Genomic DNA, 14,636 nt, shown 5'->3' with positions numbered 1-14,636 from the left:
CTCCAACTGATCTGGGCGTAGGGTCGTTGAGAAAAGTAAACATAGGGTCGTTGAGAGTGAATGGCCCCCATTCACTCGCATTTTGCCCATGTGTGGACTAAAGGCGCTGACAGGGTTCTGCGCACCCTCGACTTGGAGCCTTGCCGCCGACAGCGAGACTGTGCAAACTCGGCGCGTTGGCTGCGGTACACATGCAAAACATTAGGTGGCTTGTGGTACACTTATGTTCGTTACATATGACGCTATCGTGTTGTTTACCAAGAACTTGCAATCATGTCGGTGGGGGGACATTTTATTGTCCCTCCATTTCAAAACTCATTCCGATGAGCCTGCAGAAGGCTTTGCTAGATGAGGGACAAGCACTGTTAAATGAGGAAATGGCATTTCCTCATTCCTCACAACAAGTACTTTAGCGGATATGTGCGCGGCCCAAGGCAACGGGCAATCACAGCTCTCATGCTGGTCACGTCAAGTCCGCGTTGACGCCGCGGAGTCACATTTTCGAGGAGCTGCACGCCCCCTCTGCCGAGCTGCGCCGATAGGACGCCCAGCTGCGGCGACCCCCTCGGCGCAGTCAGCGCCAGCGATTTTGCGTGAACATAATCTTTCGCTTAAGGTGTGGTTAAGAGCAGGAGTTCACTGCATGTCAGTTGCAGACAATGCCAACTTGACTTAAATTACACGTTTCATAGACCATACACACAGAGACAGTTAAAGCACAACCACTTTATTGTTTGCTGTACAGAGATTTTATGAGAAAGAAGTCTTAAGGTTATCATTATCAACTAATTTTCACAAAGTGCATCTATATGACTGTACAACTAAAAAGAGCAAAGTCCAATAAATATCATGGTTCCCACACCTTCAACATCAAATTCAAGGACTTTTCAAAGAGTTTCAAGGCCCAATTCCCCAAATTCAAGGACCCAACATGGCATAGTAACATACTGTTACTACAATGAACATTTTTATAATGAAAACTAGGAGAAGCTCACAGACCATTAAAAAAGCAAGGCTTGAATGTGTGAAAACTCAAATCTGCTGTTAGTTGCAATTGCAAATGAAAAAATCGGACTGTGAGACTTGTTAGAAACATATTTTGTTTTCCTTTATCGAGAGTTGAATGTGGAGCGAAATTTGACAGAGTAATTCTCTGGGCAGAGAAAAACACTAAATTCAAGCATTTTCAGTGACCCTGTCTATTTTCAAAAACATTTAATGCCTTGATTTTTATTTTTCAAATTCACAAACGTTTTTCAAGGACTCGTGGGAACCCTGAAATGTCCTTATAGAGTGTCTTTGTCTTGGGCAAGATAGGAGAGGGGTTTGCCCTGATCTGTTTCACGGGACACAACAGGAAGCTTGGTCATAAAGGGGGGAGATCAGAGATGTTGGTGTGCTCGGATCCTGGACAATCCAACCACTCCAGCTCCAGTCCTGCCCCCCGGAAAGACTTCCTGTTTGCGCCATAGTTGAAGCGGATCTCTTCGCTGACAGTGATGTCTCTGGTGGCCTGGAACAGGATGACGTTCCTTTCTCCTTCCGTGAACTTCATTTTGCAGGCGAGCGGCTTCACATTGAAGTTCTTCCTGGAGTGTTTAATCTTTCTCCCCACTGTAGCCTGGGACGGGTGGCACTCGCAGGGGAAGGTGGTGGCATCAATACATAGGTATTGGCCATCAGATTTGAAGAAAAAGTGACAGCTCATCTCATCCCGCATGGACTCCATCATTCTCCTTCCCTCTGCTGCTGTGATGACCTTCCCATGATAATCACAGATGATGGAGCCCACAGCAAAGGCTTTGGTGGCAACAACTCCTGTGGTCAAAAGGAGATGATTTTAATGTGCTTGTCCATGATATGATTATATTCATGTTAGGATTTGACTATGCTCACAAGACATTTGTACATACCTTGACCTTTTTTGCCACCAATATCCCTGATGGCCAGACCTGACCATTTCTGTCTTTTGACCATCCTGATGATGCGCGGGTCACTTGTGTCACTTGTGTCTTCTTGGCCGGTTTCCACTTATGGCTCATTTCCACCACATATAACAGCACAGTACAGCTCTACTCGACCTGGTCTTACTCATCTCTACTTGATATAGACTCTGTTTCCATAGCAAGTTTACTCGCCTCCGCCCACACCTGGTCATCATAGCGACCGCATATCTGCCCTCCGCCCATAGCCAAAGTAGGCTATAACGTATAACGTTAAAATTAAATCCATATACACATAACTTTTAAACTATTTATGAAATACTGGTGCCTCTAAATGACCTACAGTATACATAGGCAAATGTGACAATCGGCTAGAAGAATGGATATCACTTTGTTGTTACTCAAACTCACATGCATGTGCTGCGCGGGGGACGGGAGTTGCGCTACGGGCAGAAGGGAGGCCTCTACCCTGGCGGCCTCTCACCAGGCAAGACCGAGGCTTCACTAAACCCCCGCCTCCGGCCTAGCGGAGCCAACGCACCATGATGATGACTCTCTCTCTCTCTCTCTCTCTCTCTCTCTCTCTCTCTCTCTCTCTCTCTCTCTCTATATATATATATATATATATATATATATGAATATATATAATATATTATAATGAATATAATATATATGAATACAATATGAATATAACAAATATAATCATATATTAAAGAATCTAAACTAAATATATATAGTATGTTTTTTTTTAGTGGGGGGGTTCCTCTGGAGGAAGCCGCAGGGGAGCACGGGGAGAACTGACTGAGGACATGGATCCCAGGCGGGAATCGAACCCAGGACCTTGTTGCTGTGAGGCGACAGCGCTACCACTGCTCCACTGTGCCCAATTCATGGTCACTCTAGTGCAGAGGTTCTCAAATGTTTTTCAGCCGAGGACCCCTTACAAAATAGAAAATATACCGGGGACCCCCTCATTCTGATTTGTGATTTTGGGCTAAGCTTAATTGTTTCCACGGTGACGTGCTTGACTTTAAAATTGATAGACTGTTTGTTAGATTAGAATGTAATCCATGAACCATTTTAGATTTAAAGCATAAAATGTTTTGGTGAACTATGAAGCTTTTGCAAAAAAAAACAATGTTTTTAGTTTTATTTTCCTGAAAACTTTTCACGGACCCCCTGGGGGTTCCCGGACACCCATTTGAGTACCACTGCTCTAGTGAGCCAGGCGCGAGGGTGCACAAGCCAAATGACGTTATCACGCTGGGCGCCTCGGGGGCGAGGCCTCCGCAACCAGACTAGCACGTACCTGAAGATTTTTGTAGCCGCGCTGCGCTTTGCAGGAGAGACAGGTCAGGGAGAGAAATTAAATGAAGAAGCAAGTCCACTGAGCTGTGTTTTGACCACATTTCTTGACCCATGTGGTAAAACTTTGATTTGTAACACTAACTGTTCATTTTTAGTCATTTCAAGTAAATGTGCTGTGTTAAGAAAGAGAGATAAAGCAGCACAAGTGGCATCAGGGCTGAGAATTGAAGCACTTTTTTACATTCAGTGAAAACAAGTCTGGTGATTCTATTCATGTGCTGATATGATTGTTTCAGAGTGAAACCGCAGTACTGCACATACATTGTACTGTTTCATTGTACTGTACTTCTCATGGGCCGTTTCTCACCTATCACTGCACAATGTAACATGATGATCAGTGATCACTTGGCTGCAGCTCTGACCTCGGTGCCTCGCGGACCTCGTGCGCGATCTGCGGAGGTCTGCCTAGCGGTGCCTCGCTCGACTATGTCAGAGCCTTTTAGGAGCTGAGGGAGTGTTTTGAGACAACTGACTGGGGGATGTTTTAGACTAGAGAGTCCATGGGGACAGTGGCGGCTCCAGGGGGGGCTAGGGGGGGCTTGAGCCCCCCTGAAATTAGCCAAGCCCCCCCTAAGCCCCCCCTGGAAATTTCTTTGGAGAAAAACAAAAACTTAATTTATAACAACTAAATTAGGCTAATACACTCAGACCACAAGGCCACTGAGCTGGTTTTGATAAAAGTATCAAAATGCCTGTTGTCCAGCTCAGTCACTATACAGTCTTGTCACTGGTGTGATTGTTATATAGTACAGTCTATATGAATGGTTCTATTTCTTTTTACTCTGGCACAGACTATTGATGAATGGATGTGCCTGTGTATGTGGCACTGTTTATTTACATATAGCCTATATGCAGTGATTAGCCTAATTTGTCTCTAAAATATAGCACATTTTAAATCTTTTGTGTAACTTGTGAATATAAACTCTTGATTTACCATCTAAATGTGTGTGCTGCATATAGCCTTGTGTAACTGGACTCATCAGTCTCAACATACAGTGTGACATAGGACTAAATACACAGTCAGTCTTCAGCTCATTGAAGCACTTACATGCATAATGTTGGGTTTGGGGATTTGGCTCTCAATGGAAAAGCAGTGGGCCCTCTCCTTGTCTAATAGTAGAGCCTAATTCAGAGAACCACTGTCTATTTATGTAGAAAAAGTTAGCCCCCGCTGTAAATATTTAAGCCCCCCCTTAGCCCCCCCAGCTACAATCTCTGGAGCCGCCACTGCATGGGGAGGACATTGTGGGTCTCTCCCACTGCATTACAGATTACACCAAGTTCTGCGATGAAAGCATTGTGCTCACAAAAAATGTACAATGCTTTCCTAACAACAAGCCTTGGATTAATGGGAATATCAAAGCCCTGTTGAATTAAAACAAATCTGTCTTTCAGGGCAGAGGACACTGAGGGGGGCCAAGGCTGTACAAAATAATGAGTCGAAGAGGGAGCTGATGGCAGCCAAGGAGGGATATAGTCAGAAAGCGACGGGAAGGGGGACTGGAGGCCCAAGCTCCAAAGAGATATGGGGGGGCTTTAGGAGAATAACCGCTACAAAAGGGTGTTGCAGGTGAGGGGTCCCTGGAACGGGCAAACGAACTAAACTGGTTTTTCAACAGGTTTGACCAACCAACCCCAAACTCATCGGGGGTCCTGAGGCAGCTGGTGTAGAAAGCACATCCTCTGCTGTGTCTTTTGATGATTGTGACTACATTGGACTCCCACTTTAGGTCCTGGGAGATTGTGGATCACAGGAACTTGTAGGTTTCCACTGTAGACACATTCTCCGGGATTGGTACAAACTGCTGTGCGAGCGTGTATTTAGAAATAAAGCCGTGTGAGACTGCTGTGTATGATTCCCTGTCGCAGCTCAGTCTGTGAAAACCGAAACGACTCAAACACTCCTGATTACAAGACAGACAGTTTTATAGTGTAAAAGGAACAGAGACTGATGACCGACGAGGATCTTGTAGTCTGTAGCTGCCATTAGGGACACTGGTCAGTCAGAGGAGGCCAAACCGGAGGGGGCACATAAAATCTGGGTGAAGAGTTTTCATCTGGCCTTCTGCTCATGCTCATGCTATCTATTTATAGTCACATCAGACTCACAGAGTGTCCGAGGCACTTTTCCATTTCTTGTGATGTACATCTGTATAGGTCCACTGTGTTCAGATTAGATATTCCTAGAGAATTCCTATTCAAAGAAATGGGATCAACCTTGACAAGGAGGACACTTTACAGTGCAGTGTTACATTTAACAGCGGACAAAGTTTTCACCGGCCACTGGCTGAAGCGATTAGCAGTGTTTCAAAATTCATGCAATTCATCTGGACATGTCATGTGACATCTCAGATCTGATGATAAATGTAAACACCATCTCGTCATGTCATGTTACATCTCAGATCTGATTATAAGTTTAAACACCATGCCTGCAAAATTATCCGAGCACACACACAAAACCACATAAATGATTCAGTCTGAGCTTCCGTAAAAGCTGTTTTTATTGTTTTAAGAAACTTTAAAACATCTGTTTATGAACTGTCTCTAGACATTTTGTCTGAAGAATGCAATCTTTGATGAGAGACATTTTAACAGCTGGTGGAAAAACTACACGTTGCATTGTGCTTGTGTGTGTATATTACGTGGGTGGGTGTCTGTGTTAATGGACATTTAAAACAGTCTCCCAACACCAAGCCAAACATGAAAGAACTGGTCAGTAAAATTACCACCAGTCCCCAAGTTGCTTTTGTTGTGACTACAATGCAGCAGTCAAAACAGAGATCTGGACTCTGCCTGCAGTACAGTATGTTTTTCCAAAAGCCTGTTTCACAAACTGGCTAGTTATTCTCTCTCTCTCTCTCTCTCTCTCTCTCTCTCTCTCTCTCTCTCTCTCTCTCTCTCCCTCTCTCACACACACACACACACACACACACACACACACACACACACACACACACACACACACACACACACACACACACACACACACACACACACACACACACACACCTATAAAACATGGAGACTATGTTTATTGTGCGTGCCAATTTATGCCAAAGATGGTAATGCCTGGTTGGCACATACTTTCATCAGAAAATAATAACCCTGCCAGGGATCAGAATTCAGCATGTTCAGACTGTTGGAGTGGATTCAAGGTTATTTTGGAGATCTGGCCTCTGCCAAAAACAACCATTGCCCTCTCTCCCAAAGCAGTTAGAGAGGGATTTGTTCGGATTTAACAAGGGGCGGTAAAGAAAGGCCTACATAATTATCGAGTTACTGTTTTAATAGTCTAATTTGTCCTACCAGGGGGATGTTGTTCCTCTGCATCTCCTGTCAAATCACCTGCCCAAAAGCATACATTTTCATTCATATGATATCGGCTATATTGGCTATAATCAGTGGTGGGTAGATTGAAGTGAAAGTACAGTTATTTTATAATATATTACTCAATTATAGTAAAAAGTACACATGAGAGTAATGCCTTGAGTAAAAAAGTATCTAATAAAAAACTACTGAAGTAGTGAGTAACTTAATGAGTAACTAAATGCAATTTATTATGGTAACGTTCTACGGCGGTCCGTCATCGTCCCTTTCAGGTACATTTCCATCTTGCGCCTTTTCACACATGCCATGGCAATGCTGGGATATGGAGCATGGGCTTTTTATATTCAAGGACCAGTTGAGGGAAGGGGAAGGGGCTCTGAGGTAGCCTGGGTAAACCCATCCCCCACGTGACCTGCTCTCAGACCTGTCTCAGTCACTATGGTCTGGAGATCGAGCCATTCAAACCGATTTCTAGCGGGTGTTGGGCCCCCCTCGATAGACCACTCCACCAGCCAACCGTCATCCAATCAGCTTGGTGCACAGAGCACATGCGCAGTGCAACAGATGGCGTCATCACTCTGCGACCTTTGTTGTTAGCGCTCGAGCTAACTATACACCTTAATTCACTAGGCTACAGCTAGCAACCACAACAGGAGCGCAATGGCTACTACCAATGTGAACGATTTTTGCAGGTTGTGTAAGACAAACCTTCGTTCTAAAGGCAAGTTGGGCAGCTGCAAACCACTCGAGAAGGGGGTATTTCTACGCCTGGAGAGGGTTGGTGTGAAACTACACCAACAGGATAGCAAATCATGTCGGATTTGCCAGAGTCTGACTGAGGTATGTACTTGTAACCTAATGTAGCCTACTAGTGCTGCACGATTAATCTACACTTCCCCCGTGCACTCCCGCAAATAAGTAATGTTATGCGCAGCCAGTTTATCAGATAATTTCGCCGTAAAATGTGTCCAGGTGATGAGAAGCCCCAGCTTGTACAAGCTGGGGTCCACCCGCTATGCCGACCACCTGCTATGCCGACCACCCGCAATGCCGACCTTAGGTTTAGGCGTGGGGGTGGGAGAGGTTAGGTTTTGGGTTAGGGTCTGGGGGAGGTTAGGTTTAGGCATGGCATGGGGGGAGGTTAGGTTTGGCGTGGGGGCTGGGAGAGGTTAGGTTTTGGGTTAGGGTCTGGGGGAGGTTAGGTTTAGGCATGTGGGGAGGTTAAGTTTGGCGTGGGGGCTGGGAGAGGTATAGCTCCACCTGGTTCGGCATTGCGACCTGTCGGCACTGCGGCCTGTCGGCACATAGACGCGGCACCGTACAAGCTGTCCTTTGTATGGTCGCTGCCCGTCCGCTCAGACCCGATTTCGATATAGCGTTTGGTGATCTTTTGATCAACAGACCTCATAACGGGGATCTATACTGTTACGTGTGTCTACCAACATCACTAAAAGATCATAAATGTAACGCTGTTTTAATCTATGGCTACGTTGCTAGCTAGCTAGCCGCAGACCAGCTATGAACCCCAGTTTGGATGATCGCTGCCCGTCCACTAAAACGCGATTTCGATATAGCGTGAGGTGATATTTTGATCAACAGACCTCATAACGGGGATCTATACTGTTACATGTGTCTACTGTACTGACGTCCTCTCTGTTTATTCTTTCAGGTATTAATTCAATACATTCGATAAATGACTGACTTTTCCTCATCGGCTGTAGTGGGTTAGCGAGGTAACGTTAGCTAGATTACGGGAGCATTTAACGATCTAATGAATTCTAGAAAAACATGTCAGAAGCTAGCTAACGTTAGCCACGTGTAACATACAGTAACTACTACGTTTTATATTATTAGTCATTTGGATTTGCCAGAGTCTGACTGAGGTATGTACTTGTAACCTAATGTAGGCTACTAGTGCTGCACGATTAATCTACACTTCCCCCGTGCACTCCTGCAAATAAGTAATGTTATGCGCAGCCAGTTTATCAGATAATTTCGCCGTAAAATGTTAACGGGGATCTATACTGTTACATGTGTCTACTGTACTGACGTCCTCTCTGTTTATTCTTTCAGGTATTAATTCAATACCCTTCCAATCCAAACAGACCAGAGTGCCATGCCCCACATCAGCCGCAGGTATTGTGGAGAAGGGCAACTGGTCAGCTGCTGCCAACCTGATGAGGAAACAGGCGTGCTTGTTATGCTGGATCCTCCGGCGCTGTTCGCCTCAGGACTTGAAGGCCTAACGTTGTACCATGGACTGTATACATTCTGTGCTAATAATGCTAGCATGCTAACATCCTTTTCACACACACACACACACTGAATATACCGAAATGCTAGATTTGATCATGGACTTAACGCTAATGTTAATCAAAAACGGCTGCAGTCATAACGGTAAGGTGTGTTTGACCTAATTGAAATATTAACGTTAATGCCCTCACATTTCAGCGTGGTTACAGATAAACCTATTTAACGCTAGCTATACAGTAGATTTTTGGAGGCTATAGCGTTAACGTGAATGTCATGACATAGTGAGCGTAGTGTTATACTGTATATTATACATAATCCAGATCATATTCCAGATGCAACCTAGCTAGATGTTAAGCTCCACACTGCTGTATGAGTACAATCAAATCTATCAAGCCTTGATATCATATTCCAACGTGAATTCAGCTGAGGGGTTCGCTCCAGAACGAGACTGTTGCATTCAATATTTGTACACGTTACTGTGCAGTAGTTAGTGCAGGCTAGTTAATTGTTGGAAGTAAGGTTTTTGAATTCTAAAAGGCTCACAGCACATGTTGTTTCTGACTTGGATTGATTAATCAAAATTTTCAAAATCTTTACTACTGTACTGTCCATTAATAATGACATCAGGTGACAAGCTGAAATGTCAATTCTTATAGCAAATCTAGGTAAATTTCAGACTTTAACGTAGTGTCTTGTCTGAAGTGAATACAAGTGACCTATATTTTTCAATCCTGTCTTTGAATAAAAGTTGTACATTGTGTTATACTTGAAAACCATGTCTTTGCTCCCTTATTTGTGTTCACAATTACAACAAATCTGTATGGTTTATCTGTTGGCATTAAACCGTGGTATTTCCTTGGGTGATATTCCATATTTGTCATTAAACCTAGCTGTTCACATCTGCATTTTCTACAAATTGGGCTAAATTTGCAATGATGAATCAAAGCCACGTGAGATATCACAAGTAGCCTACTTTTATTAAAAAACAAAATAAAATGCAAAGAGAGGTTTCCTTCTCTAACTATTGGTGCGTTCACAAAATATTTACACAATGAGATTTTTTTTTATAAATAATCATCAATAACGTGGATAATGATAACATCTGCAGCTGCTGGACGAGAGACAGAAGAAACGAACCGAAGATTGGAGCAGAGGACATGACTACAGAGAAACTTAACCGACCAGCACTCTGCTTCAATCAATGAATGCTTATAAATAAACCATACACATGAGAATTACCGTTAACGTTACAGCATTTAATAACATAAATATGGTGATATCTGGTGGTCTGAAATTACTCTCTCTAGCTACAGTAGGGTAACTGGCTCCTATTGTGTCTTATTATTGTAACGTTTGAATCAGCGTTTCATAACTATAATAGCCTAATGTTACTGTATCCTGGATGACGTTAGCTAATGCTACCCAGCCTTCCATTGGCATATGCTGCCTCACAAATCAATCATTGCAGCCGGACTGGTCATTTGGTTCAGCATCAAAATGGGCTGAGAGATTGAGTAGGCTATTTTGTCACTTTGTTTTCATCAAGTTCTCTGGACTTATATACATAGCTCACAGCGTCCTAACAGGTTAACGTTATAATCTCAGGAGAGATTGAGTAGGCTAAATAAACCATACACATGAGACCATGCCCAAATGGTCTACTGTCTAATTTCCTCAACGTAGTTGCATAGCCATATAGCTAGCCATATAGCTAGTAGCTAGCTCGGGAGCTATGCTTTAGAGAGGCCAAATGCTAACGGCTACCAGTGCTTAAGCCGCAGCAGCTGTTACACGTCATTGACAAAGACACACTCTCTGATTGGCCGATCACGGCAGGACTGATGTTGGCAGTCACGCCGTCACTCATTGGCTGCGGGTCTGCGTGGGTCTTTCAATCGCCCCAGAAATCGATTTGAATGGCCCGTTCGCTAGACGCTAGTGACTGGGAACTGAGAGAGCAGGTCACGTGGGGGCTGGGTTTACCTAGGCTAGCTCTGAGGTGGGCAGCTGTGGAGAGGTGTCCACGTCCCATTGTCTTTCAAATCAACTCATTGAAGTTGCAGAGTGGGGTGTGTGTACGCATGTCGCACGCACACATGTAACTGAATAAATGTAGACCTGAATAGCTACTACCTACCCACATAAGCCTACCATGTTAATTCTATGCTGTTTGCTGAACCTTTGTAGACAAGAATCAAGAAGACGAGAACCCACGAGACGAGAATCTTCTTTTCTTTTGATTATTTGTGTGTAAGCCGGTAAACACAGGGTAAATCATAAGTAGGCCTATTCAGTGATTCAAACCCAAGAGGGGTTAGTGACTGTCTCCTAGCCTGGTTAAACCCAGCCTCCACGTGACCTCCATGTACTATCAGTCAACTTACGCTACAGTCTGTTTCTACAGGCTGAGTTCACCTTAGTCTTGCAGTGCCAGCCGTAGATGATATCTACGTAACACAACTGGCTGTGTGAGTGTGCAGCTGGCTCCTCTTTTAGTTTCATTTTCACATAGTCAGATGGGCCTTCCCTGAGGAGGTGTGCAGCTGGCAGGCAGGGGATAACTGTTATCACTTTATGCAACACATCGTTGGGTGCTCAGGTGGGGAAATGTTTGGATACAGAAATGTTTGGACCTGTCAATTTAAAGTGAGAAATCTTATCAGTTACCCCACATTTAAATGGACATGGCATGCACCCCCCGCACACACACACACACACACACACACACACACACACACACACACACACACCCACCCACCCACCACACACACACACACACACACACACACACACACACACACACACACACACACACACACACACACACACACACACACACACACACACACACACACACACATCCCTGTAGCTGTTTCAGGGAGTGGGCGGGCTATGCCAATTTGCAGAGTGCATTGTGGCGAAAGAAGCTGACAGGAGAGAATCATCACTGTCATTTTTCACCTTGGATTCAGGTCTGGGATAATCCAGCTGCGTTGCGACCTTAGGTATGGGATCCCATCCCTCCCACCGTGGAATGCTGTTTCAATCAGTGCGTTTCATTGATCACTCATCGCATTTCATTAGATTCAGCAGCCAACTGGCTTTTGATGCCAGTCTGTGTGGCCAACTCATGTCAAAAGTTTGGATTATAGCAGCCGGCTATTTGCCGCCATCTGCTGGAGTTTCGCTGCAAGTGTAAAAGTTGTAAAAGTAATAGGCTGTGTAGGCTATTGGTAAAGTTACAACACTTCGATGTATCTTTCTTAGTCACTTTAGGAGTAGTCTCGCTGAGAGGCTGGCTAGCAAGACTACTTTAGGAGTGAAAAAAAAAAAAAAACGAGGTGATTTGTATTTATTTATTTTCACTTTACAGCGGAGGCCGTTGGGCGTCGTAACTATGGAAACCACACCACGCCTCTCAACCAAACTGAAATCTCTTGTTTTCTAGTTTACTTACATTAAGTACTGCTACCGTTCACGGTAAGTTCTGTAGGCTACAATAGCTGCTATATGACGACGCTTAGGGTTTCTGAAGCGTATTCAAACGTATTGAAACTACACAGAAACTAAAGAAACACGCTACAGGCATAGTCACGTTACCACGTTGTTTGTTTGGTGAGCTAACGCGTTCGCTTCTAATAGCGTCATAAACAACTCATTCACAACTTGAGCTTTTGCTCTGTCCAAAGTGTGCACAGTTGCAAAGTCGTGGTAATACTATCTTTCAAAAGTCAGCCAGTCTGGAAAGGAGTAGCAAAGCAGAACTCCCACTCCCAGTAACAACAGAGAAGTGGAGGTGGAAGCTCAAGACGACAATCGAATGGAGGAGGACACGCAGCTAGTGGCACCTGATGCTTCACTCCCATATGAGCAGCCTTCGAGGTCAGAGCTCTCTGCCTGCCCAGCTTTCCAGTGCCTAGATGAGGTAAGAGATTCACAAGTGGCTTCCTTCCCCTGTCTGATAGGTGAAAGTAGAGGAGGCTTCTATAAGGCTTCAAAATGCCACACAAACACCCTCAGGAGTAAAGATAGGAATGTAACCTATAGAAAAAGCACCAATTATCAATTCAATTCTTATTACAGTAGCCTAATTACTTAATCAGCAATGTAATACGACATCTATTTAGAATGTGGTGCTCTCTTCTAGATGTAGTGTAGGTGACAAACGAACAGGCTCAGACACATGAAAATAAAATAAAAAGCATGTATATGATCAACATTCAATATTGCAAATGCAGCGTGGTGCTACCATAAGGTGCGTATGTGCTTGTAAGAGATATTGTGAATGGGATCCCCCGCAAAGGCTCCATGAGAGACCAGCCAGGCGAGTCACCCGTGGCCCCTAACCTCATCAAGGATAGGTGAATTTTTTTTTAAGTGAGTTGGTTCTCAGGAACCTAAGTCTCTCCGTCCGTATAACAGATGCCATGTTCGTCAGCCACAATTGGAAAGAGGGTGAAGAGGGGGACTTCCATTCCTTTAGGATGAGTTTCTTGGCAACAGTTATCCCCTGTGTCAGAGATTGTTGCACAGCTGGAGGGAAGTTCAGAGAGGACTCAGAGCAGCCGAAGATGGCGAGTTCTGCCTCTGGTTATTTTGTACGCCTTACCAATCAAATATTTAAGCCCAGAATCCTGTTAGTGAAGGGCAGAACCAAAAGGCATGTGATTGTGTGCTCTCTGACACTTGGCACCTGTCACACAGTGGTGAAGACAAAACATATTCCTACTATTCACCTTATGTAGCCCCGCCCACTTGACCCAGTTGTGTTATGACTTCCTGTCTGTTTTACCTGCTCATTAGTACTGTACTGTCACAGGAAGTGTAAACACAATAGGAAGTACGGTAAGTAACTGGCTGACCCCTGTGTTGGAACATAAGGTGAATAAGAATGAGAAGTGTCCGTGTGTGAGCAGAATTTTGTTCGGCCACAGCTATGCCATTCTACGTGCGATCGGGCTGAAACTTTCAGGAAGTGTAAAGAGCACCCCTGTGGGTGACCTGACGAAGCCGGATTTTTATGTAGGTAATTGCCATAATTACCTAATGATGTGTGATGTCACTCGAGCAATGATGTCATCAGTGATGATGTCATCAGGATTGTCATCCTTCCTGGCTGAGCAGGCTGGGTGGGTCTAACGCCACAATTAAGTATTTGGAGTTTGAATCTACTATGGATGGTTGGATATATTTCCATTAGTTCATCACATAGGCTACAGTAGTCACAGACCAACAGTCTGGTGCAAATCTTAATCTGTTAATCCGTTTTATATTCTGTCTAGTTTATTTGAATCTCCCTCATTTCAAGAGTAACTTTCACAGCTATTCAACACCTCATAAACCCGTTTATTAAGGGTGTGCATTTTGTGCATGAGTTTTTACAGTTCTCAATGAATCCAAGATGAGCTCTGGCTGGTTTTAGACCTCAGTGGCAGACAAAAGCCCAGTAATAGTTCAGGTGGTAAAACATGGCAGTAACACTGCCCGGGGTGCTTTGACACTCACTGACACTCGTGCTAAACACAGCCATAGTATTGTAAGGTGCTTTGGATAAACAAAACATATTTTATATCCGTTAAGTACAGACTGATTTGCAAGAGTAGGTAGCAGCAGTAATATCTAGGGATGCATCAATGTTTTTTCTAAGTGATATGTGATATCTCTGCACTCATATCGGCCTATACAATATGGATTTTTGGAAGAATCTCAGTACAAATGCAAATGCTTTTTAGAGATGCTTAAATC

The 14,636-nt window shown here is 44.1% G+C and overlaps 1 protein-coding gene across 1 annotated transcript in view; it reads left to right on the top strand.

Annotated features, from left to right (window-relative positions):
- Positions 1-3,192: 3,192 nt before the first annotated feature.
- The window catches only part of ccdc146 (coiled-coil domain containing 146), a gene marked incomplete at both ends in the record, with an annotated part of 101,013 nt that continues 89,569 nt past the window's right edge, over positions 3,193-14,636 (top strand). Inside the window, 4 exons of the mRNA XM_083661960.1 lie at positions 3,193-3,295; positions 4,707-4,881; positions 5,042-5,071; positions 12,669-12,816. Of these exons, the coding sequence (XP_083518086.1) occupies positions 3,193-3,295; positions 4,707-4,881; positions 5,042-5,071; positions 12,669-12,816 (456 nt within the window). The remainder of the gene's footprint in view (positions 3,296-4,706; positions 4,882-5,041; positions 5,072-12,668; positions 12,817-14,636) is intronic.

The sequence above is a fragment of the Poromitra crassiceps genome, assembly GCF_964638095.1.
Source record: "Poromitra crassiceps genome assembly, chromosome: 2".
NCBI classification, from domain to species: domain Eukaryota; kingdom Metazoa; phylum Chordata; class Actinopteri; order Beryciformes; family Melamphaidae; genus Poromitra; species Poromitra crassiceps.
Note: the sequence above shows the minus strand (reverse complement) of the source record. Positions and strands in the feature narration are given on the sequence as shown.